At 38.7% G+C, this 27380-nt stretch overlaps 1 protein-coding gene and 1 non-coding gene across 2 annotated transcripts; one reads left to right on the top strand and one right to left on the bottom strand.

The window, feature by feature from the left end:
- Nucleotides 1-255: 255 nt before the first annotated feature.
- On the bottom strand, nt 256-27261 carry SUMO1 (small ubiquitin like modifier 1). Its single transcript, XM_005904253.3, has 5 exons — nt 26914-27261; nt 15124-15198; nt 10231-10308; nt 6830-6901; nt 256-1086 (listed from the first exon to the last, which is right to left on the bottom strand). The coding sequence occupies exons 1-5, from the start codon at nt 27244-27246 to the stop codon at nt 1018-1020; spliced, it is 627 nt and encodes a 208-aa protein (XP_005904315.2). The 5' UTR covers nt 27247-27261; the 3' UTR covers nt 256-1017.
- LOC138985007 (small nucleolar RNA SNORD103/SNORD85) lies at nt 3159-3243 on the top strand. The gene has a single exon (XR_011462240.1). It is a non-coding gene; the product is annotated as a small nucleolar RNA SNORD103/SNORD85 (small nucleolar RNA).
- Nucleotides 27262-27380: the final 119 nt, after the last annotated feature.

Raw genomic sequence — 27380 nt, 5'->3', positions numbered from 1 at the left:
CCATACAGGAATATCAAGTTTTTTTAAAAAACAACAGTGAGTATTTAAGAAGGTATTGTGACCTTAATTAAATCCTTAATTCTGAAGGCACTTCAGTAACTTTCAGTGCTTCAAAGTCATGATCATCACCACACAATCCATAAAAAAATCTGTACCATGTATGAACAATAATTTCCAGTATGATGCAAAAAAACCTTATGTTTTAAGCATTTTTTTTTTTTCTTTCTGTACAATTAAAAATAAAATAAACATGGGTACAGTTTTTACAAATATTTTGTTTATTTTAATGAAGCTGGTACAGACACTGTCCATTTAAAACCCATATCCCAGGCCAAAAAGTACAAATAAAGTCAAAAAGAGCAGTGTTCTGTTGTATACACTTCTGCATGAATAACTTTAACTGCTAATGAAAATTAGATCTTTTCTGGGATCTTCTGACAAGATTTTTCTTTCATCTTAAAATGCTTTCTCTTCAGTGAAGCCATCTTTGGAGTTAGTCATTATTCTCTGTCATTTTGACTCCAAATGGATATTCCTCTTCTTTTGGTCCAGACCCTCAGATTTTAAAAGTAGCTTCAAGTTAAGGAAAGGTCATTTTTCCACAGTTCTGTTTTCCGAAAAACTTCCATCTCCCACTGAAAGTCATAGTCCAGGAGTGAAGCAATCACATGCTAGAACGTCAGGGCCAATTGGAAAGTCATTAGGAACACTTGCATTAGTTGATCTTATTTATCACAAGCCTGCAAATGCACAGTCCTGGAAAAGGCGGGCTCTCTATGCACACATGTAATTTTTAAAAAGGAGAGAGTGATATGAAGGGGGCTGAGGTTTGATCACCAAAAATCAGCACAATGAAAAGAAATAATAATGAATAATGGGCACTAGAATTCAAATTACCAGATGTTTTAAAGAGATGGGGTGCCAGTTTCAATTATGTTTTGAACACCACATTACAAAAGAACTATTTTTAAAAATAAAAAAGGATTAAGGGGAAAGAAAAAAAAATAAAAAGAATATCTAAACCGTTGAATGACCCCCTGTTTGTTCCTGATAAACTTCAATCACATCTTCTTCCTCCATTCCCAGCTGTAAGAGGAAAGAAAAGTGTTAGTAGTAGAATAAAAAGTACTATTTTTTTAACTGGCTGCAACTATGTGGCAACTGTGCAAAAAAGATACAAAAATAATCCATAGTTATCCTGTTCTGAAACTAACAATCTTGTTTCCTTTAATCCAAAGAACAGAGAGGTATATTCTTTTCTTCTGATACTATGTCAATATGAAATCATTCATGTTACTTTGCTGAGCCAACTTTACTTCCCAGTTTATTCACCATGTAAAATTTAAGTGTTTCTGAAAAGTACCTTAAAGGAGTTTTAAATCTAATGAAACATGTATAGAATAGTTTAAGTAATAGTTTGATGCCATGTTTTCTAAAAATCATTTTACTTCCAGATGTAATTATTCGACAGAATCTCTTTCTTCTCTTTCAAAAAACCTGACTTCACTTGAAATATATGTGGGTTTTGGCTAGAAAAATACTGTCTAAGGGTTCATTTCTAAGTAGTTTGCTTTGTTATATAGAATTCCTTCTAGAATTTAACTATTATTTTCTTTGATAGTGACCACTCTCAGTGAAGAGTTATTATACATCTACTTTTGACACTTCAATTCTATAGGCTTGATTTTTCAGGCCAGTTCTCAATTCTTCCAGAAAACGGGGGGCGTGGAAAGACCCTTTACAATGCCTTTTACAGAACATTAAGCAAAATATATGCAATTTTTTTTTATATGCATGAAGTGTCTGGAATGTTTTTCTTAAAGACATTATTAATAATGGTTGCCTCTGAGAAATGGGAATGCAGAGATATCTAGAGTGTATTTTCCATTTTATATACTTTGGTAGTTTGGTTTTTTAATACTTTCATTTTTAACTACAAGCATTCTTTATTTAAAAAATAAAAGTGTACAGAAGGAGGCTGGTGTTGCATAGAAACCCATAGATGCCTCAATGAGGCTTGTAAAGAACTGCAAATCTGTTGATTCTGGTGTGCAGCCAGGGTTAAAGAACACTGAAATAGGCAGACTGAAAACAAAAATCAGCATTGTTTCCAGTGAACTACAGTGAATCACAAAAGCAAATGAAAAATAACAGTTCAAAGGAAAGTTCAAGTAATCTCTAATGAGACAAGTTCTATATTTTATACAGGACAATTTTGTGCAGAATTACAAAATGTGAAAATTAAAATATGCTAAGAAATCTAAAAATAAGTGGATTTAGAATTTTTTAAAGTGATTAATTGGTTCTGGTGTCATGGATATCTTGACTGTGATAAAACATGAATGTTAAAATAATTATTAATTAAAGATGCTATTAAAATTTAATTTTAATTGCACACTTAGCCTGGTAAACACTGCAAGGACTAGAATTCCAAACAGTACAAGGAACCCTTGAATGGGGAAGGTAGCATATGTCCTTAAACTATGGTGAATATGAAGCCATCAGCTTTAAGAAGTACACTGTCGGATAAGAGTAAACAAGCAACAGTACAAAGAGGTCACTCCCTAAATACCTACTCTCTCCCACTGCCCCATTATTCTTCTAAAAAGATAAATCTTTTAATGATAGTAAGGGAGGTGTCACTAAAATGTATCAAATAACCTTCTGTGTTGGTGAGATTATGCCAAGCTTTTGTTGTTCAGTCACTAAGTCTGACTCTGCAACCCTGTGGACTGCAACATGCCAGGCCTCCCTCCCTATCCCTGTGCCTTAACCAAGTTAAGACAGGGAAAATATAAAATGAGTTTGGAATATCTTGTGCCAGACAGTAAGGAAGTACTCAAGAAAGTAGGTGGATACTAAACCTACAGGGGAAAGTTTGATGAGAAAAAGGATAGTCACATAGTTTCAAAGTATGTGCCCACATATTACTCAATTATAACAGGAAAAATGGTTTAACCACACAGGAAAAAAAAACGATAACTGTTAAACCCAGTGATATACTCCAGATATTACAGCCTGAGAAAGACACATCACCATTTACACAGTAATCCAGACAAACACACATGATCCAAATCTAGTCATGAGTTAACAGAACAGCCCAAATTGAGAGTCTTTCTGGAAAAATAACTGGTTTGTACTCTTCAAAAATGTAAATGTCTGGCAGTGATGAGCCACTTGCCCTCTCTGAGAACAGAGTTCGGTAATGACAATCTTTACTCTGGACTCAAGTTCTGAGCCAGACGAGGCACCCACCACCTCCAGTTCAAAACAAAACACCATGCTGGTGTTGACGATGGGCAACTGAAGGCTGGGGAGTCGAGTCCTTAAGCTGTGAGACTCAGACGGGCCTGTCAAGATGCTGGTGAGGGCAGAGGGAATGTTGAAGATGCACGGCAGGTTGGGAGTTCATTCCATTCAGTGCCCAGCACAGGAGGCACAGGGGTAAGAAGAGGATGTTGTGTGTAAGTGATTAGAAGCAGGGGTGAGGCTACTAGTTTGTTTTCTCCTAATGTTCAGATCGTTATCAGTTTTAATTTTCCCTGGGGTGTTCCAGGACGAAAATGTGATGACTGAATCTTTCCTTGTTAATTTTCTTGTTTCTTTCGAACATGGAACTTTTTCCCCTCTCTTGACCATAATGCCCACTTACTGAAATCAAGCAGGAAATTTTTATTTCCTAGGTATTTTCCATATCTTTGCCCTCTCCCACCAATATGATACATTGTTGATTTTTTAGATATACATTTTACTGTATTTTTTTGTTTGTTTTCTGATCCAGTGGCTACACTGTAGTAGTTTTTGTCTCCCTTCTCTTCCCTGTGCCCCACCCCACCATTGTTCTTTCTACCCTATATATTCCTGAGTATCTTTTCCTGATCTGGTTTCTCTGGGATTCCTGTTCTGGGTCTAAACTACCTTTTCCAGTACAAATAACTTAGTGTTTTCCAGATGTAAGTGTATTTTAGGTGAAATAAATTGATCTCCAGTGGGGGGAGGGGGGGATGTAAATGTCATGAAGACAAAGACAGTCTGAAGTTCCAAGTTAAAGATAAAAAAGTGAAAATGAAAGTCGCTCAGTCATGTCTGACTCTTTGCGACCCCATGGACAATAGCCCACCAGGCTCCTTCCTGTCCATGGGGTTCTCCAGGCAAGAATACTGGAGTAAGTTGCCATTCCCTTCTCCAGAGGATCTTCCCAACCCAGAGATGGAACCCAGGTCTCCCTCACTGCAGGAGGATTCTTTACCAGCTGAGTCACCACGTGTTCACACTGAACTGGATCCTACGATGAGGGAGAAAACTTACCATAAAAGGGAAAATTGGGACACATGACGAAACAGTATTCTAACAGTATTCAGTGTCCTGACTCTTAACAACAGTACTGCAGTTATGTCAAAGAGAATACTTGTTCTTAAGAAATACACACTAAAATATTTAGTAAATGGCCATGGTGTATGCAGCCTACTCCCAAATGGTTCAGAAGATACACATACACACACATATGGTGGGGGGCGGGGGAGGCGAATAATAAAGTACATAAAGTACAGGTAGGAAAATGTTAAAAACTGGTAAATCTAGGTAGAAGAGAGTTCAATTTTTTGCACTTATTCTTGCCACTTTTCTGTAATTTGAAAATCATCACAAAATAAAAACTTTTTAATTTAAAAAGATGAAGGGATGTCAAAAGAAGAGATGTGCCAACTTGAAGGGTTCCCACAGGCTAATATCTAAAGAACATCACTCATACAAAGTATCTCCCCACAAATTACTTATTAATTACAAAATAACTTGGATAAATTGATACAATGCTACAGTGGATAAAATGATACAATGGATAAAATATCTGGCAGTTACCATCTTAACTAAGTGATCAAAATTAGTATTACCCATAGTAAGACATGGACATCATATAATTCCTAACATCATGCACTTGGAATTTCACAGCTTCATTCAGTGTTGCTCCTACCAAATGTTCAAACCTGAATCTAATCATAAGGAAACAACAGACAAACCCCAACTGAAGGACATTCTTTTTTTTTAAATTCATTTATTTTAATTGGAGGCTAATTACTTTACATGAAGGACAATCTAAAATACAGTCGGCCTGAATTCTTTTTAAAAACATCAGTGTAATGAATCAGTCAGTCCTAAAGAAATCAACCCTGAATATTCATTGGAAAGACTCATGTTGAAGCTGAAGCTCCAACACTTTGGCCACCTGATGCAAAGAGCTGTTCACTGGAAAAGACCCTGATTCCGGGAAAGACTGAAGGCAGGAGAAGGGGACCTCATAGTTGGATGGCATCATCAACCCAATGGACATGAGTTTGAACAAACACCGGGAGATGGTGAAAGACCGGGAAGACTGGTGTGCTGCAGGACTGTTGTGTGCGTGGGGAAACAAAGAGTTGGACACAACTTATCGACTGAACAACAACAGTATAATGAAAAACGAAGACTGAGTAACTGTTTCATATGAAAAGGAAGCTAAGAGGCATGATAACCAGGCAGAATGCATAACCTGAATGAGATCCCAGGTTAAGTTAAAAAAAAAAAAAAAGGCAGGTGAGCTATAAAGGACCTTACTGAGACAAAGTGCAAAATAAGATTATTTTGACTGTATATTCAATTACAGTATTGTATCAAGGTTAAATCACCTAAATTAGATAATTTAACTGTGACTCTTAGGAGAACAATAACACTCAAATACTGAGGGGTAAAGAGCCATATCACCTGCAAATTAATATCAAATGGTCCACCAGTAGTGATAATCTGTACATACACAGAGAATGATAAATCAAACACAGCACAACGTTAATAAATGAAGAATCTACAAAAAAGGTTATACAGGAGAATATTATACTAGTCTCATCATTCAGTAAGTTTGAAATGTTTTCAAATAAAAAAGCTAATAATAGCCATACATCATTCCCACTATCAGAAATATCAGAAATGTTATTTTGTATTTGGAGGAGGGGAATCTGTATAACTGTAAATACACACACACTCTTTTTCTCACATTTTATTACTTTCAGATATCTCGGGGTAGGAGTGAGAATGAGCGTAGAGAAGGTGGAATATATAAACAGAGAAATAAAACATTATATTCAATAAAACAAATGAAGGCATAGAAGCATTAAAAAACATAACCCAAAATGACAGAGCCAAAAATATATACTAAGCTTCTGCATTTGGAGAAGGTGATGGGACCCCACTCCAGTACTCTTGCCTGGAAAATCCCATGGACGGAGGAACCTAGTAGGCTGCAGTCCACGGGGTCGCTAAGAGTTGGACACGACTGAGCGACTTCACTTTCACTTTTCACTGTCATGCATTGGAGAAGGAAATGGCCACCCACTCCATGTTCTGGCCTGGAGAATCCCAGGGACGGGGGAGCCTGGTGGGCTGCTGTCTATGGGGTCGCACAGAGTCGGACACGACTGAAGTGACTTAGCAGCAAGCTTCTATATTAAGTTCTCAAAATGGGCCAAAAGTCAAAATCGAACTCTAAAGGTCACTATCACCATGAAAATGAACCCGAAATCTGCCAAATTTGAGAACCATCTGTCCATCCTTAAAAAGGCATAGTATGTGCCTTATAACAATTTAAGTCCTCAATCCCTACTTTTCACCTCTTTTTACTGGCACATTTGAAGGCACTAAAAGGGAAATTCAACCCAAAAGATTATTTTTGTCTCTGACAAATAATATATCAGTTAACTCAGAGAATATTCAAGAAAAGGGCAGTTTAATGGTACCAGCGAACCACATCATTCAATGCAAAATTCAAAATATGTCTTGAATTCAGAGAAGAAATTATACTCACTTCTTTTGGAGTGTGATTATCAGCAATTCTCTGACCTTCAAAGAGAAACCTGAGTGAATTCATGGGAACTCCCTAAAAAGACAGAAAATGTACAAATATAAACCTTATAAGAGATAACAGAAACTTTGATGCACAAAAAGCAAATATGAAAGCTCCAACAGAATGTGTAGAACATAAAACTAGACAGCTAATTCAATCATCATTACCATTAACTGAGTAAAAACTATTTGCTAGATACTCCTGATACCAAATATTTTATATACAGAATCATAAATTTTTCATCACAACGGCCCTAAAAGATGAGTATTGTCACCTTATCTTCATTTACAGCTAGAAAATCTAAGGTATAGAGAGGACACACAAGCTGGTCAACCTTTGAAGGCCAAATCTGTTCCCAACCCTGTGTATTCTTAGCCACTATTCTACATAGTTTCCTCTCAAATCTATAAGCTAACATAAAAATAAAATCAGATATTGGATGAACACCAGCTACCAACTGTACAAGCAAAATTGGTTTTAAACAGACTAAATCATAGAAATTTGGCAAAGCACAGTAGCAAGCCAGATAAACTACAGTAAACCTGTGATGGCATTTATAGCACTATAAGTATCACAAAAGGTATTAAAATATATTTTTCTAATCACTTATTCCACAAAAATGGCTAAAAGAGAGTAGACGGCTCATTTAAAGAGAAGTAACTTCACTAACAAGTATAAATCAATAATCATTTATTTAGTCCACAAGTATCAGAAAGTTCTGCTCAATAACTAATGTGTTAAGATTTCCGCCATGTTTAGAGAAATGTCTATTTAGTTCTTTGGCCCATTTTTTGATTGGGTCGTTTATTTTTCTGGAGTTGAGCTGTAGGAGTTGCTTGTATATTTTTGAGATTAGTTGTTTGTCGGTTGCTTCATTTGCTATTATTTTCTCCCATTCTGAAGGCTGTCTTTTCACCTTGCTAATAGTTTCCTTTGATTCTCCAAAGAAGACATACAGATGGCTAACAAACCCATGAAAAGATGCTCAACATCACTCATTATCAGAGAAATGCAAATCAAAACCACTATGAGGTACCATTTCACACCAGTCAGAATGGCTGCGATCCAAAAGTCTACAAATAATAAATGCTGGAGAGGGTGTGGAGAAAAGGGAACCCTCTTACACTGTTGGTGGGAATGCAAACTAGTACAGCCACTATGGAGAACAGTGTGGAGATTCCTTAAAAAACTGGAAATAGAACTGCCTTATGATCCAGCAACCCCACTGCTGGGCATATACACTGAGGAAACCAGAAGGGAAAGAGACACGTGTACCCCAATGTTCATCGTGAGCACTGTTTATAATAGCCAAGACATGGAAGCAACCTAGATGTCCATCAGCAGATGAATGGATAAGAAAGCTGTGGTACATATACACAATGGAGTATTACTCAGCCATTAAAAAGAATACATTTGAATCAGTTCTAATGAGGTGGATGAAACTGGAGCCTATTATACAGAGTGAAGTAAGCCAGAAGGAAAAACATAAATACAGTATACTAACGCATATATATGGAATTTAGAAAGATGGTAACAATAACCCGGTGTACGAGACAGCAAAAGAGACACTGATGTATAGAACAGTGTTTTGGACTCTGTGGGAGAGGGAGAGGGTGGGAAGATTTGGGAGAATGGCAATGAAACATGTAAAATATCATGTAGGAAACGAGTTGCCAGTCCAGGCTCAATGCACGATGCTGGATGCTTGGGGCTGGTGCACTGGGACGGCCCAGAGGGATGGTATGGGGAGGGAGGAGGGAGGAGGGTTCGGGATGGGGAACACATGTATACCTGTGGCGGATTCATTTTGATATTTGGCAAAACTAATACAATTATGTAAAGTTTAAAAATAAAATAAAATTAGAAAAAAAAAAAAAAGATTTCCGCCATGTTTAAATACTATCCCAAAAACATCATAAAAAACTCAAACAATCTTCCTAATATGTACTACACTTATATATACAAGACTGTGCAAACTTACCCTGGAGGTGGTTTTAAACTTTTTCTTAGTTCCCTGACCAGGGATTGACCAGGGCCCCAGCAGTCAAACTGCAAAGTCCTAAGCACTGAACCACCAGAAAATTCTCTACTTTTAAATTATTTCCAGGGTTATATTAACTACTAAACATAACTGACAAGGACAAAATATTCTTTGATTTTAAATATAGGATCTTTCAAAAAGTAAGTATCTTATACTGTAGTCATAAAAGTTTCTACAGAAGCAAGTCTACAATATCAAAATGGAAAGATGATTCAATCTCTCTTATTGGGTAAGAATTCCATACTTCAGATAAATTAAGTGTCCCACTGCATGAATATCAGCAAATATAAGAAAAAATTTTATCAAGCCTTTGTGAACTGAGTATAGATAGAAACTTTTTCTAAAGACTATAAACTCTGAAGCATAAAAAATTATTCCAACTTGATGTTATATTATCTCCCCTGGCACCTTAGGGCTTCCCTGGTAAGCTCAGCTGGTAAAGAATTCACCTGCAATGCAGGAGACCTGGGTTTGATCCCTGGGTTGGGAAGATCCCCTGGAGGAAGGCATGGCAACCCACTCCAGTATTCTTGCCTGGAGAATTCCGTGGACAGAGGAGCCTGGTGGGCTACAGTCCATGGGTCACAAAGAGTCAGACACGACTAAGCACAGCACAGCAATTTCAATTCTGAATCAGTTTAATTTTCACTTTTGCACTGTTTCTCCTCAATAATCAACTCCATTGTCTACAGATGAGGTAAAAGACTACATATTTTCTTTGGAGTTATTGTGAAGAGTAAATGAGAATGTATCTAAGTACCTATTAGCATAGTGCAGCTAATACACGTTCATTTCCAGTTTTAGTTCCCATCAATATTATTACAAATGTGAGCTAGTTGAGCCCCAATTAGTAAGACTTTACTGAGCTTAACAATTAACATCAAAAACAGAAACAGGGAATTCCCTGGCAGTTCAGTGGTGAGGACTGAACTTTTACTGCCAAGGGCATAGGTTCAATCCTTGGTCCGGGCATTAGGATCCCACAGGCCACGCAGTACAAAAAAAAAAAAAAAAGTTTATTGGCTCACTTATCCTAACACTGGAGTGGGTAACCAGTCCCTCCTCCAGGGGATTTTCCTGACCCTGCAGGGATAGAATCTAGGTCTCCTGTCTTGCAGGCAGATTCTCTACTGTCTGAGCCACCAGGGAAGCCCACTGTTTTCCTTATCCCAACACCTAAATGATCTCTTTTTCTTCTTGCAAAGTCCTAAATACTAGACCACCAAAGAATTCCCAAAAGATTACTTTTCTTTTGACAAGCTTTCTTAAAAGAAAGTTAATGATATATAAAGCACTGAATTTAATACTACAACATACAGACCTGTCTTTGACAGTATGATTCTTTGAGTTTCTTGAGATGTGTTGTCATTTTCACTTTGAAGTGAATCTCACTGCTATCCTAAGGAGATAAGAGGAAAAGGATTATCACTCTTCATGTAAGTTACTTGCTTTGCCTGAAACAAATTATTTAATTATACATATACTACATACAAACACATACAACTTGTCACCTATATTTTCCCTCCAAAATATTCTTTTTAGCATTCCTAACAGGTTTTATTAAAATAATCATCCTCAAACTTGCTCTATACCCATTTCAAAGCAAGTTTCAGTTCAGTTCAGTTGTTCAGTTGCGTCCAACTCTTTGTGACCCCATGAATTGCAACACGCCAGGCCTCCCTTTCCATCACCAACTCCCAGAGTCCACCCTAACCCACGTCCATTGATTTGGTGATGCCATCCAACCATCTCATTTTCTGTCGTCCCCTTCTCCTCCTGCCCTCAATCTTTCCCAGCATCAGGGTGTTCTCAAATGAGTCAGCTCTTTGCATCACGTGGCCAAAGTATTGGAGTTTCAGCTTTAGCATCAGTCCTTCCAATGAACACCCAGGACTGATCTCCTTTAGGATGGACTGGTTGGATCTCCCTGCAGTCCAAGGGACTCTCAAGAGTCTTCTCCAACACCACAGTTCAAAAGCATCAATTTTTCGGTGTTCAGCTTTCTTTATAGTCCAACTCTCACATCCATACATGACTACTGGAAAAACCATAGACTTGACTAGACGGACCTTTGTTGACAGAGTAATGTCTCTGCTTTTTAATATGCAGTCTAGGCTGGTCATAACTTTCCTTCCAAGGAGTAAGCATCAAAACATAATCTATTTTAGGTATTAAAATTAGCAGTATAAGTAAAAGTATGTATGTCAAAAATGCATTCCTTCAGAATTGCATACCTATTCTACTTTCACAATAAAAATCTAAACTATCACAAATTCCCAAAGGCAACTCAGAATAAAAAGTGAAGTGACACTGAAGTGTCATTAAAGATGGTCAAAGCTATAAGAGAGACATATACTGTAAAAGAGCAGACTGAGCAATTCTTCCTGAAATAAAAAGTCACCATACAGAGTCTGGTTTCTCTTGCATGAGTAAAATGAAAAACCTGAGTCACTCAAATTGAAATATGGGATCACAGATAATTTTCCTCTACTGAGACTGTCAAGTAAACTATCAGGCAACCATCAGAAAAAAATATTGGCACTTGCACACTGTAAAAATTTCAAAGCCAATTCTAATGATTACATAACACATTCACAGATACATATTAGTGGAAGTTGCATGTTTTGTTTATAATTATTAATAAAAAAAAAGGAATTCCCTGGCAGTCAGTCCAATGGTTAGGACTTGGTGCTTTCACTGCCAGGACTGGGAATGATCCTGGTTGGGGAACTAAGATCCTGCATGCTGTGTGGTATTTTTCTTTAAAAATAATAATAAATTCTCATCCTGTGGATAATTTCAGGAACAGACAAAACTTCTAGAGCAATACCTCACTCCATCAACTAAAATCATTTCCAGATTAATTAAAGAGCTTGCTGCTGCTACTGCTGCTGCTAAGTCGCTTCAGTCGTGTCCGAGACTCTGTGTGACCCCATAGACAGCAGCCCACCAGGCTTCCCCGTCCCTGGGATTCTCCAGGCAAGAACACTGGAGTGGGTTGCCATTTCCTTCTCCAATGCATGAAAGTGAAAAGTAAAAGTGAAGTTGCTCAGTCGTGTCCGACTCCAGTGACCCCATGGACTGCAGCCTACCAGGCTCCTCCATCCATGGGATTTTCCAGGCAAGAGTACTGGAGTGGGGTGCCATTGCCTTCTCCGATTAATTAATGTTTAGTTAATGTTTAAATTAATTAAAACATTAAAAAAAATTTAGTTATCTTCTCCTCTTCTTTGGGAAAGACTTTTTTCCTAATCTTGACATTAGTAAATCCTTACTTTAAAGCAAGATTTTAACTCAGAAACCATTAAAAAAAAAAAAGGAGACTGATAAATCCAACTTAATAAAAACATAAACCACCTATAAGTAAGTTACGAGACTCTGAAGAAAATATTCACGTTAACATATATAGCAGACAAGAAAAAATAAGTAAATATAAAGAATTCTTACAAATTAGTAATTGTTAAAAAGGTAATCCATGGCATAGGAGAAACATACACAAGCATACCTACTTTACTACACTCTGCTTTTTTTTACTTGGCTATGCCAGATCTGTTGTGGTACACAGGATCTTCAGTTGCAGCATATGGGATCCACAGTTCCCTGACCAAGAAATGAACCTGTGCCCCTGCACTGGGAGCACAGAGTCCTAGCCATTGGACCACCAAGGAGGTCCCTGTGCTGTCTTTATTGAATTTTGCAGGTACTGCGGTTTTTACAAACTTTTTGAAAGTTTGTAACAAACTTGCATTCAGCAAGTCTACCCACACTATTTTTCCAATGGTGTTTGCTCATTTCAGGTCTCTGTGTCACAGTTTGGTAATCAGTAATTTGGTAATTCTCTCAGTAATTCAAATCCTACCCCAACAAAAAAAGCTCACGGAAGGCTCAGATGATGGTTAGTACTTTTCAGCAATAAAATATTTTTTAATTAAGGTGTGTACATTGTTTTTTTTCCAGACATAACACTACTATACACTTAAACCACATTATCGAGTAAACGTAACTTTCCTATGCACTGGGAAACAAAAGATCAAGTGATTCACTTTACTGCAGCGGTCTGGAGCCAAATCCTCAGTATTTCTGAAGTATGCCTACAAACCAACAGAATAAAATTGAGAGTCCAGAAATAAATTCATATATATCTACAGTCAACTGATTTTGACAAAGATGCCAAGCAATTCAATGGGAAAAGAACAGAACTTTCAATCAGTGTTCTAGGAAAAACAGATAGCCATATGCAAAAGAAGTTAGACTCTCCTTCAAACCCATACTAAAAGCATGCAAAAAGTACTCAAAATGATCAAAAACTTAATGTAAGAGCTAAAACCATAAAAACTTTAAAAGAATCTATAGGTGTGAATTTCTGTGACCCTGATTGAGATAATAGTTTCTTATATATGACACTAAAGTGAAAGTGAAGTCACTTCGTCGTGTCTGACTCTTTGCGACCCCATGTACTGTAGCCTACCAGGCTCCTCTGTCCACGGGGTTTTCCAGGCAATAGTACTGGAGTGGATTGCCGTTTCCTTCTCCAGGGGATCTTCCCAACCCAGGGATCGAACCCAGGTCGCCCGCATTGTAGACTGAGGCTTAACCGTCTGAGCCACCAGGGAAGTCCCATATATGACACTAAAACCACAGCAAAAAAAGAAAAAAATAGGGATTTCCTTGGTGGTCCAGTGGTTAACAACCTGCCTGCCAATGCAGGAGACACAGGTTTGATCTCTGGTCTGGGAGATTCCACATGCCAAGGAGCAACCAAGCCCATGTGCCACAACTATTGAGCCTGTGCTCTATAGAGCCAGGGAACTACTGAGCCCGAGTGCCCAGAGCCCATGCTCCACAACAAGAGAAGCCGCTGCAATGAGAAGCCCATGCACCACATAGAGAGGTCCCCACTCACTGCAACTAGAGACAGCCCGTGCAAAGAACAAAGACCCAGCACAGCCAAGAAGTTTCTAAAAAGATACATTCAATTCACTGAAATCAAAAACTGTTTGTACAAAGGACACAACCCAGAAAGTGAAAAGACAACCCAAAGATGGGAGAAAACATCTGCAAACCATCTAACTGATAAGGATCTAATAACCAAAATACATGTGAAAAGTTATTACAACTCAAAAATAAACACAAATAATCCAATCTAAAAATGGACAAAAGATCTGAATAGACACATTTCTCCAAAGATGTGCAAATGGCCAATAAGAACAGGAAAAGATATCCATCATTAACCATCAGGGAAATACAAATCAAAAACACAATGAGATACCACTTCACACTCACTAGGATGACTATATATATTTAAAACAAAAAAAAGAACAACAAATACTGGGTGAAATGTAAAATAACAAACCTTCATTTATTGTCAGTAAGAATAATGTATAAAATGGTGCAGCCACTGCTAAAAGCTGTTTGAAGGCTCCTAAACAAAGTTACTACTATACTAGACCCAACAATTGCACTCCTACATATATAGAGAATTGAAAACATATCCACACAAAAATTATAATGAATAGTCAAAGCAATATCATCATACTGGCCCAAAACTAAAAGATTGGTATAATAATACCCCATGTTTCAGAGAATGTGGGAAAATGTACTCTCACACTTCCATGGTGAGAGTGCACCCGTTCTTCTGTCCCTTAAACAAACAACTATGAAAATTCATTCCTCCACTAATTTCCAGCTAACCTTTATTATCTATTAGCACCTCAAACGGAGAAGGAAATGGCAACCCACTCCAGTGTTCTTGCCTGGAGAAGCCCAGGGACAGGGGAGCCTGGTGGGCTACCGTCTATGGGGTCGCACAGAGTCGGACACGACTGAAGCGACTTAGCAGCAGCATCTCAAAAAGGGTCAATAAGATAAAGATCAGAGTCTGGAGAAATCAGGTGCCAACAGAGAGAAAGGGATCAGGAAAAGGCCTGAGAGGCTCTTCTGTGTAAGGCCTCTAGTGTTATCACTTAATAGGAGTCACTGTATTTGCCACTGAAGCATGCTAAACAAGAAAAAGTTCTACTAGAAGAAATTAAAGTGATAAGTTGCCTAGTGGAACAATTTAAAAATACAGTATCACCCTCTCCTACCTCTAACAGATGCACATACAGTAAATGAAACTCCACTTTTCAATAACTTGCCTTAGTTGAATCATTTTTTCTGTTTCAGAAATCATTCACACATTCCAGAGTCAAAGGAGAAAAATAATGAAACTCACCTGTCCAATGACTTTGAGTTTAATATACTCTCCTTCCTTCTTATCCCCCAAGTCCTCGGTTGAAGGTTTTGCTTCCTGAAAGTACATATAAATATAAAAGTTTCTATGTGCTATTTTAATTACTCATCCATTACTTTGACTTAGGGTACAAAATTTGCAACTAAAAATACAGCAAGCATTTATTTTCTCTGCCAGTCAATCAAGCAAAAAAGGTTCTAAGTCAATTACTCTCTCAAACAACAGTTTACTAAAAATCATGAAAGAAGTCTCTTTTATTATAATCCTACAGTAAAGGTTCTAAAACTTCACCATGCATCAGAATCACTGGAAGGACTTGTTAAAAAGGCGGCTGGGTCTCACACCCAGCTTTTTATTCGGTAGGTCTCGGGTAGGTCTGTAATATGCACTTCTGACTAATTACCAGGCAATACTAATGCTTCTAGGCAAAGGAACAACCTGGAAACCATTATCTTACAGTCAACTACTACCAGTCAGAGGAAGCTCATCTTCCAGGAATCCTTGACCAAACATTTTGAATCCAAGGTTATTTTCTTACAACCTAGTGGGAAAAATTAACTACTCCAATTACAAAACTGTACTAAGAAATATAAATTAATCATATTAACATAAGCAAAGTCTTTTTAGGAAGGAAAATCAAACAGCAAAGTATTGGCTTAATGTACCCAAGTCAAAACAAATCATTTTATATCAGTTATTATTTTAGACTATCTGAAGCAGTATATCCAATTTCAAAAGATTAGGCTTGGGTGAAAAAAAATTAGAATTAAACTGGAACAAGAAAAAAGCCCAAGCAGGGTAAGTAATAATAGTAAAGAGCAAACAAAATTGGAAGACAGAAGGAAAGAGTATAACCCTCTTACAAATTATACCATAAGAAAATGAAGTTAGAATAAACTAGTTAAACAACTTTGCCATGAAGTATTAAGAAAGGTAAGCCATTTTTAGTAAAAGGGTAGCTTGGTAAATTTCACTCAATGGTGTGATAAAAGTAGCTTTCCCATGCACTTTACCTTAGTTTGGCAACCATATTATTCACTTATTTAAATATATACTTCTTTATTATTCATAGTAATTTCAAGTTGTTAATCTACTCTTGGTAAGAACGGTTGTTGTTTAGCTGCTAAGTCATGTTTGACTCTTTGCAAATTCATGGACTGTGGCCCTCCAGGTTCCTCTTCCCATGGGATTTTCCAGACAAGAATACTGGAGCGGGTTGCCATTTCCTTCTCCAGATCTTCTTCATCCAGAGATCGAACCCGAGTCTCCTGCATTGGCAGGTGGATTCTTTACCACTAAGCCCCAGGGAAGCCCTTTAGTAAGAATACAACCAACTTACTTAAGAATATATAATAAGAATTTTGTATACTTAAGAACATACAATCAGAATATTGTATATTCTTAACAATTTAATATACTTCTGTAATTCAGAAGTAACAGGTCCATTACCTGTTTATTTCATGCCAGTAACTGAAAACTAACAAACTCTTTAGCATTCAAAATTTAACAAAATATATTAAACTAGAAATAGCTTTTAAATTTAAGATACAGGCTAGAGTCCAGGGAAATGCTTAGATAACAGAACTGACTTCATTAGTATGAATTCTTGCCTGTTTATCATTCTGCAGTACTTTCAACATTTGCTGACTACTGCATTTTATGGCAGCTGGCAAAATTAACCTTCTTTAGTGAGACAGTATTTCACCTGAAAACTAGAAGACTGTCTTCAAACAGTCTCACAACCACATTTCTCTGAATTTATATTCAAAGTAAACAATTCCTTCTTCCTTTAAGTACTGAGAGAGGACAAGGACAATTTATTCCATGCAGTGAAAGGCAATAAAGAGCAAAGAAGCCCTGAGTCCTCTTTAACTGAGAGAAGGTGTGCTAAGAAGCTTTATCTGAGTTTCCACAAGGAAGAAAACATCCCCCTCCAAGAGGATCAGCAATACATCAGCACAATGGGACTGACTGTGCTCCAGTGTTTCCTAGACAGAGGATACTCAGAACAAAAGAGTTCTTCCCTCTTCTCCAATCCATCCTCCACACTGCTTCAGAACCCTTTCCAAAAGCACAGCTTCTCTGACTGGTTTGTTTTCGTGCACTCAGTCGTGTCCAACTCTTTACGACCCCCTTGGATTGTATGTAGCCCACCAGGCTCCTCTGTCCATGGGATTCTCCAGGCAAGAATACTGGAGTAGGTTGCCATTTCCTTCTCCAGGGGTTCTTCCCGATCCAGGAATCGAACCTGTTTCTCTTGTGTCTCCTATATTGCCAGGCAGGTTCTTTACCATTAGCGCCACCTGGGAAGCCCCTCTCTGACTGTATAACTGCCCCTATCAGAAAGCATTAATAGCTCCCAGTACTTTAAGGCCTAGAAACAAAGTCCACAACATGGCATTCAGTTCCTCCAGTACCAACCTTAACTCCCATTTTTCTCTCACCACTTTCTTTACAATCCAAGGATTTGGTTAAATTGGACTTGTGCTATTCCCTGAACATGTCTATAAACTTCCTTCCATCTTCAGCTCTTTGCTGTCCTTGTTTCCTTTACCTGTAATACACATCCTCCCTTTACCATAACCTCTCTTGAAGTCATCTCACAGAAGTCCATCATCTGAAGTCCAGTATGTAAAGAACTCTTCTGGGAACCACATCTCCCCAAGTCTAGCTCCCTCTAATTAATTCTTCCCAACTACAACCAGAGCCATTTCTCTAAAACGCAATCTGATCTGCCCAGAATCTTCAGGACTAAGTTCAAACTCCTTAGCTGACACATACTGGTCCTCCATGTACTGGTCCCTGCCTAGCAAGCAAGCCTTATTCTCCTACGTCTTTTGCTAATAATATTCTTTGCTCCAGCCAAACTGAACCATCTACAACTCCTTAAACATGGCACTCTCTACCTTATCTCCACTATCCCTGTACCTGTTACTCACCTCTGCTTAGTATGCCCTTTCTTACCCTATTCCCCTTTTAAGACCACTTAAGCATCACTTCTACAAAATCATTCCCCTGATCACCCTCTTAAATGTTCTCATACTGCTTACTTTAATTTTATTATAACCACATGTCTGCATATCTGTGTTTCCCACAAGATTCAGTTCCTTATCGACATGCCTTATTCTTTGTATTTCTGGTCAAGTACAGTGTCTAGTATTTTAAGGATACTCAATATGCTTATTAAATTAACATTTTCTGTGACAGTTTTGTATGTCTTGACTTTCCTACAAGTTTACAAGGAGGAGGTCCACATTTTCACCAGGCAATTATTTAATGCTGGCTGAGTTAAGCTGACAGCACTATCATCTGTATTATACCACAAAATCTTACTAATGTTTCATACTTCTACCGTACACAACAGTCAATACAAACAAAATCCTTTCAGCATTCACTTCAATTTCACAAAACATGTGAACACTAGAATTTGAAATTTCCAAGAATACTGCCACTCTCCTTAGTCACTCCATTTTGACAATCTTTTCCCAACTCTGAAGCACAAGAGCAATGCCATCTGTACCCACTTCTTTAATAGCCTCACGCTTGCCCGATGCAGTCATCTAACTTTTCATGTGCCTTTTTCCTTCAACAAACTAGTCTGGAAAATGAGAAGATCTTGTACAGAAAAAGGCCAAAGTTTGTCTCTAGCAATCTCAGTGTCTTTTGTATGCCTTCTTTCCTTCTCTCCCCTGTTTAAAAAAAAAAAAGAAGCTGCCAATACAGAATGGTATGGCACACTAGTCACAAAACACTGAAAGCATTCAGCACTAGACCCAGAACAGTAGGTCATGAGAGAAAAGAGAATCCCAGAGAGGGCTGGCTTATTAGGCTGGGAAGGTTACACAGCCCCAGAGCAGAAGAAACTGGTAAGGTAAAGAAAAGTAAAGGAACGTACAAGATCAAAGGCAAGAACTGGAAATCTCTAAATTTTCAAGTCTGTGTCATCTAGAGATTGAATCATGGTAACTAGAATGGTAGAAAAGAATTTATCAGACACCAGGCGCTATCAACTCTTCTTACCAAGATATAAATGTAACAGCCTAGAAATAGAAGATGGCTGGATCTGAAAAGAAGAACAAAACAGGAAAGGACACAAAACACAACAATCCTCATTTACAAATGCACAGAATTCAAGAAAAGAATTTTATTGTGCCATTTCAAAGTCAAAAGAACAAAAATTTTGCTAAAAATCTCTATGACAATCCGTATGTTGACAATTCAATCACAGGGAAAGAGCACCACACTTAACTACTCCCAGCCTGAAACTGACCCTTCCAGTTCTACAAGGATTGTTCATTCTTCTGAAAGAGGGGGGATTCTGGGGAAAACCAAAAATAAAGATCGCATTTACTCTTATTTGACGACATTAGAAAATTTTCTGGTTATGTTAAAAGAAAAAAAGTCACATATTGAGTGACTTCCCTGGCAGTCCAGTGGTTAAGAATCCAAGCTCCCAATGCAGAGGGCACAGGTTTGATCACTATTCCAGAAACTAAGATCTCACATGGCAGGGCCAAAAAAATAAAGTAAATCTCTGTTAGAGATACATATTGAAATATCTGTGGATGAAATAATACAATGTCTGGGACTAGTTTCAAAATGATGTTATGAAGTGGTGTGGGGTCATGTAGATGAAATAAGATAGGTCAAGAGATGGGTATATGGGTATAATTATATATGCACTAAATTTGTCCATAATAAATCACTTAAAATACCTTCAAAGTTTCCAAAATTTCTGTAACTGTAGTTCTTACTATATGTCCGTTTTTTACTTCCTAATAAAGAAAGCTCAACAAAGGATTAAACTGGATGATTCTAATAATTATATCCATTGTTAAAAGATACAAAATCCCAAATTACAATAAAGTCATCTCCCTCAAACTTCAATAGATTTACCACAATTCTAAAAGGACATACTCATATAGTTTCAGCTCGTGCTACCTATGTGCAAACTTAAGGAGACACTACTAGACATTTGGAATAAAACTGACCAGACTTAGCTCCATAACTTGGAGGTTTATGTCAACCTGTCAAGACACTAGGACTTCTGAAAATTTACATTCAACCCTACAATTGCAGTTCAACACCAGACAAACACAGACAACTTCTCAAGAACTAAAAATTATAACTGAAAATCCCACTGGTTGTATAACCCCTACTCTCTGCAGCCATACTGTGGACCTATGCAAAGCCTAGAACAAACTGGCTCCACTGTATCCAGAAGTACAGCATGCAAATGTAGAGAGGTATGGCAGACATTGTTAATTACCTATCCAATATCCATGTCCCCCTTCTTCCTAAATTTGCCGGCAGGGGGTGGGTGGGGGAAATTCTAAGCTTCTCTCAGCACCATGATGCGGTGCTGGCCACGGAAATATAAAGTGACAGACATACTTTTTCCTGGTATATACTTTTTGGCATACTTTTTCTCTTTTCTCCATTCCTTTCTCCTGCCTGGAACAAAGAAACAAAGTCATCTTGCCCAAAAGGAGACTATCTTTTCAGTGAAGACATCTGCTAAGGAGAAAGGAGTAAGAAGGCATAGTGGAACTGTCTGACCATCCCTGAACATCTTATGTCTGGACTTGTTTCATTAGAAAAACAAACTGCATACTTGTTTAACCTACTATATATCAGATTTTCTGTTATTTAGTCCAGAAGCAATCCGAATTGACATAGGAGGTGGTCTAAATAGGAAGCATTTGGCTTATGTTAAAAAAACAGCTTCTAGAAAACCACCTCAGTGTGTATCGAATTGCAGAAGAGATAAGTAAATTGTGGTATAGTCACACAATGGAATGCAACATAGTAATGAGATTTAACAACAAACTATACACAATAATACAGACAAATTTCCAAACAATGCTGAGCAAAAGAAGCCATACACAGAACCACATACTGTATGATTGCACTTAGGGGAGGAAATGGCAACCCACTCCATTATTCTTGCCTGTGAAATCCCACAGATAGAGAAGCCTGGTGGGCCACAGTCCATAGGGTCACAAACAGTTGGACATGACAGAGAAACACACACACACTCAGACACACGCACACAGTCAGGACAGTCATTCTTAATATGGGTGCGGGCTGCACAGATGTGATCAGTTTGTGAAAATTTAGCAAACTGTACATTTATGTACATTTTTTCATATATGTATTAATCTTCAGTAAAACCTTTCAAAATATCTGGCCTTAGCTATTGAGAACAATGGGTCTAGCAAATAGAACTCCACCCTAGCTTCCTTCAGGTCTTTTCCTTCAGATTCTCACTAGCTCAGTAAAGGCAATCAAATACAAAAAGAATGGTCAAAATATAAAAGAATAACAATTACAACACATCTTTAAATAAACTTAAATCATGTTGTAGGAATTTCAAAATAATTTAAACTGTAAGACTAAGTATTCAATAATAGGATCTGTGTGACCTTACCCACATGACTTTTCTAAAGTAGAGTATCAAGAGAATTAATTACCAAAAAGAACAAAACACAATTTCAATAAATTCAAAAATGAGATACCAAACATGACGCTGAGAAAATTATCTGTGGGGAACTCCCAGGCGGTCCAGTGGTTAGGACTTGACGCTTCCACTGTCCTGGGCCCGGGCTCAATCCCCTACTGCCTTACTCAGGGAACTGAGATCCTGCAAACCACTTGGGATTATTGTTATCCATAACAATCCCAATGTCCTGGAAGAAGCAAATGATTCAACTCTGGAGATAAAGTTACTAGTTCTATTGCTAATAGAAGTAAAGACCAAGAAGGTATGCAAACATCATAAAAGGAAAATTACTGCATGACAATCAACCCTTCGTCAATAACAAAACATAAAGGGAATTGAAAGAGGAAGAGGAAAATACCTGCTGCTTCACATTTTTGAGACAACCTTCCAGTTCTGGGGCTTAGAATGGTGCCTGGAACATACTGACATTCAATAAATGCTTGTTAAATGAATGACTCTTACCACTCACTCCTTTAAAAACTTTTACTAAGTATTCAGTCATTGCTGGCACTTCAGAAAAAAAGGGTGAGTAAAGCCTGATTTCTGACCCTGGAAAGCAAACAGTGTAATGGAGAAAGGTACTTAAATAATTGTAACACTATATATAAAAGCTATAATATATAATATTATTCTAATTGATATGGGGGGAGGCTAATGAGAATCAAGAGATATTTGACAACTGCTTTAGTTTTGAAATCTGAACTACTCCACTAACACTCATAAGTACTCTAACCCTAATAATCATACTCAGTTTTAAAAATACTATTAAGTAATGTTCACATTTTATTTGAAATGTTTTATTATAATCAATGTTTGCAACATCTACTAGCAGCACTTCATGTATCTATCTGTCAGAGAGAAGACAGAATGTATCATTCCTCTCCTGGGGCATGGAATACTTTGTATCAGTTCAGTTCAGTCCAGTCCCACTCTTTGTGACCCCATGAATTGCAAGCAGGCCAGGCCTCCCTGTCCATCACCAACTCCCGGAGTTCACTCAAACTCACGTCCATCGAGTTGGTGATGCATATGTATCAGTAACTAAATGCTCAAGTCATAGCATCAGTATAACATATTTATTCTACGAGGTAAGTAGTATACATAATTATGAACTTCAATATACACCTAGTTTATCATATTCTTCTGCCATCTCAGGCTAACAGGAAGATCAGCGAACACCAAAAACGGGGATATAAATAATGCTGCAGGGAATGATGCTATCCTAACAAAAGAAATACAACTAGTGTGGTAGATTAAAGATAACTGCAAATTCTCTGTTACTCTTCCCATTAAGAAATGGAATCTTGATGTCTTTTCCTTGGTGACTATAGTTAATAATACTGTATTGTATATTTGAAAGTTGCTGAGAATAGCTCTTAACACAAGAAAAATCTGTAACTGTGTGTGTTGATGGTTGTTAACTAGACCTATCCTGGGGATCATTTCACAATATATGCAAATAATTACATTGTATAATCTGAAACTAATATGTCAATTGTCTCTACGATGAAATAAATAAATGCCTTTCCCTTGAATTTGAGTTGAACTTAGTGATTTGCCTGACAAACAGAATGCAAAAGTGATTTCCAAAGTTAGGTTCTAGGAGGCTTGGGGTTTCTACCCAAGGTTCTCTGGAACACTATCCTGTGAGCCCTGAGCTGCCTACGTCTGAATATCCTGGGGTCCCTGTGCTGAAGGGAATACACGACAAGACCACTCAGAGAGGCCTTGAGACTATATGAAGAAGCCATCCGTTACAGCCCACAGCCCCCTGAGTAATCCCAGCAAAGGCCCCACGCGTCAAGGAGCAGTGATGAGCCCAAAACCACAGAGCCCTGCCAAAATTGAGATTTATGAGCAAAACAAGACTGTTGTTTTAAGCCATTATGTTTTAAGCAGTTTGTTAGGTACCAACAGATAGCCGAAATTACATAAGGTTTCCAAATCCTTGACTAAAGATAAAAGGAGCTCAATCAATCAGTATCTGTCTCCCTCTCCACCCCTCCTCTCTCTGAGGTTGGGATGGAGAGAGTAAACCTACAACAGATTCATTTAGCATTTGAACCAAACCAGTCATCCAATTATTACAAATTTAACAGACCTAAACTGAAGAGCTGAAGTCCATGCTGTCTTTCATGACTTGAGTATGGAAAAGAAACACTATAAATGTGAATACAGGGAAGAAAGAAGGAAAAATATTTGTACAAATTATCCTTACCAGTTTGACATTGGCATCTGGGTCTATATATTGTGCTCAGTTTTGCTGCAAGGTGAAATCAGGCTAAAAGTAAGCACACCATCGGATCTCTATTATTGGTTAAAGGCTAGTCCTTAAACTTTTGAGGGATCATGTACCCCTAATGAAAGCTATGGATCCTTTCTCCCTAAACAAATACACATGCAAAAAAACCACAGATTGCCATAAAATTTCAGTGGATTTTCAGCCCTGAGGATTCATGATCCTCAGGTTCAGAATCTATATTAGAGGATTATTCAAAAACGGTCCACTGGACAATGCTAGCATTGTTAGAATTATGAGAAATTATTTCACTCAAATTCCAAAAATAATCATTTTCTATTAATCAATGCAGAACCCAGCAATTCAAGTCTTACATGACTTTAACATCCACCTATTTTAACTTGAAATTATTGCTCAATTCCAGTATCTTCAGCACAGACAAAAAACCCTCGGAGAGGGGCCTCAGAATATATGTCATTCTAAAACAACTTGGTTGATATTAAGACTGTCTTCTGGGGACTGTGGTCGTCTCATGCTACTGGTATGGCGCAGGAGTAACTTGGGATTCTCACTCATAAGCTTCATCAGGGTAAGAGTTCCACTTCTTATCTCTTTAAATCCCTAGCACTACAACACTAATATTGTACTGGCTCCTGATTATTAATAATGATACTGGTTGATCAGCATAGAGCAACAGTTCTTAAACTTTATAGTCTCAGGATTCCTCTTAAAAATCATTTAGAACGCCATAAAGCTTTTGTTAGGTTGGTTGTACCTACTGCAGTTTATCTGAAGTATGTTTTATAAACACATAATTAATTTTAGGATATTAAATCACACTGATACTTATGAAAAGTATTTTAATAGTAACAATATGAAACACCTATAAGGATATGATGATACCCTCATTAAATGGTACTGTGTATATAAAAAACAATTTCTTGAAAGTAGCAATAAAGCTTCAATCTTAAAAAGACATTTTTTTAAAAACAAAATTAGTAAGAAAAGTGGCACTGTTTTGCATTTTTTGCAAATCTCTTCAATATCTGGCTTAATAGAAAGCAGCTGAATTTCCACATCTGCCTCTATGTTTCAATCTGTTGTGATATCCCAGGTCATGTCAATCTTTAGAAAACCCCATGAAAGAATGAGAGTGAAAAAGACAATGTCCCAGCATTATTGTGAAAATAGTTTTGGCCACCTGTTAGTGTCCTAGGTCCTTTATTTCTTCAAGTTTCTCTTAAATAGCTGGAATTGAAACTGGAGCAATAAATTCTACAATTCACTTTATAATTCCTTCTGTACACTGCTCTTTCCTCAGACTACATAGTAAATTTCAACATACTTCCTAGCCACTTCTGAGCATCAAAATAAAAGGCTGATGAAATAAAGCATTTACACCTTTCTCTCCTCCCTGGAAATCAAGTAAACAACTACCTAGGGAGATAGTTATACCTCTGTTCCCGTATCAATTTGGGAGTTAATCTAGACTGTTAGTAAGAAGATCCACTCAAAACTAATCTAGATTATGGTTTAACCTTATAAATGTACGTTTTGTGCAACAGTAAAAACCCACAAAAGCCTCACTTGCTCTCACCAAGTGGCACAAAACTGAACTGGGTTAAAAGCCAAGGGAATAGTGTGTTAAATTTAAAAGTTCAAGTACACTGTGGAGTTGAATGAGAAACAGTTTTCTAAATAACTATCATTAAACAAGCAAAAGGTTCAAAAATACTTTAAAAAGTCAAAGTCATCTAAGCAAACAAAACGAAGGCCAGACAAAAACCTTATAAAGTAAAAACTAGCCATAAACATTTTGTTGTTGTTTAGTCGCTTAGTCGTGTAGGACTTTACAACCCCATGAACTACAGCCCTCCAGGCTCCTCTGTCCATGGGATTTCTCCGGCAAGAATACTGGAGTGGGTTGCCATTTTCTCCTTCAGGGGATCTTTCCGACCCAGGGCTCGAACCCGCATCTCCTGCATTGGCAGGCTGATTCTTTACGCTGAGCCACCAGCAAAGCCCATCAGCCACAAACAACGTTAACTAGGAATGAATGAGGAAGAAAAACTCACCACGGAAAATCGAACACTCCTGATTGAATGCAAATCCCAAGTAAATTCCTGCTAATAACACTGAGATGGAGCACTCTGCTATAACACGAAGCTTTCTGCAAATGTTCTGCAACTGCTTCACGCACACGAAGTTTTCCTATCCTTTTCCTCAAAGGTTATCAGTCATCTTCAGGTTAACTTCCAGATGAAATGCTTTCTGTAGCTCTAGCAGTTTCGTTCTACTTTGTTTCTTGGTTATTCTGAGTGCTCTCTTCCAACTGGAGAGCTACTGAACCAATCCCGAGTGAGAAATGGGAAAGTAAAAGGAAAGAGGCGACAGCTCTGCACCCCCACACGGAAAAACACTCAGAGCAGAGCAGCGGCGGCCTAGCTGCAATCCAAATGGAAAGCGGAGCTTTCGAGGTTCTCAGCAACACGAGACAATGTCTCCCTCCCTCCGTCCCCACGTCCCCCTTCGCGACTATCTAAAGACCAAGAATCAGGGAGTGGAGTCCACCAGCTTTTCAGGGCCACAGAGCCTCCGGGGCAGGGATTCTCTCCCGTTACATAATTGGGGCCTAGGGCCCTGCTTCTGCAGTGAGTTCTCCGGAGAGGCAGGCGGGCGGGATCCTCAGCGACCCTCTTGGGAAAGTGGAAGCTGGGCTCTGCACCTGGGTCCGCCCCGGAGAAAAGACGGGGACGAATAGAGGGAGGCCGCGACCAGAGGCGCTGGGGCACAGGGGGTGATGAGCCAGCCCGGAGAGGGTCAGGGTGGCTCCTAGAGGCCCGCGACAGGCCCGGGCGTCTCCTGCCCTAGTCTACTCCCCTCCCTCTTCAGCCCAGTCCCCACCGGCCGCCCCCTCCCCCATTCCGCGCTCCCCTCCCCCGCGCCTCCATCCCCGGCCCCAGCCGATCAGCAGGCGGACCTGCAGAGTAAGGCCTTGGCCACCGCTATCGGATGGCTCTCACTCTGGTACCTGGTCAGACATGGTGACGGTGGTTTCCCCCGGGGTCTCCGCACACCAGCGGCCTCGGGTAGGTAGAACCTCGCTCCGGGGTTTACAAATCCGTCTCTCTACCCAACAGCACAACACCGCGGCTGGAGGGACTTCCGCTACGCCTTGCGTCACTTCCGCTACGCTCAGTGAGGACGGAGAGGGGAAAGAGGAAAGGCGACGCGGGAAAACTCGTTGGGGGCGGCCGGGCTCCCCGGAGGCTGGAGGATTGAGAGCGGGCTTTAGTTGTGGTCGCACAGATGAATTAATCACCGCAGCACCGAGATAGGCCTTGTGCTTCGGGCCCGAGTCCATCCCCTGAGGAAAAGTTTCCGGTGCCCAGTCTCTGTTTAGAACCGTACTGACAGGCCAGCCTCCTCCCGCCGACACCTTGCGCGTTTCTAAAGGCTGAGCCAAAGTACTTCTATTGTCTACTTCTGGCCTTGCTC

Source organism: Bos mutus, chromosome 2 (assembly GCF_027580195.1).
Source record: "Bos mutus isolate GX-2022 chromosome 2, NWIPB_WYAK_1.1, whole genome shotgun sequence".
NCBI classification, from domain to species: Eukaryota; Metazoa; Chordata; class Mammalia; order Artiodactyla; family Bovidae; genus Bos; species Bos mutus.
This window is presented reverse-complemented; position numbering and strand designations above follow the sequence as displayed.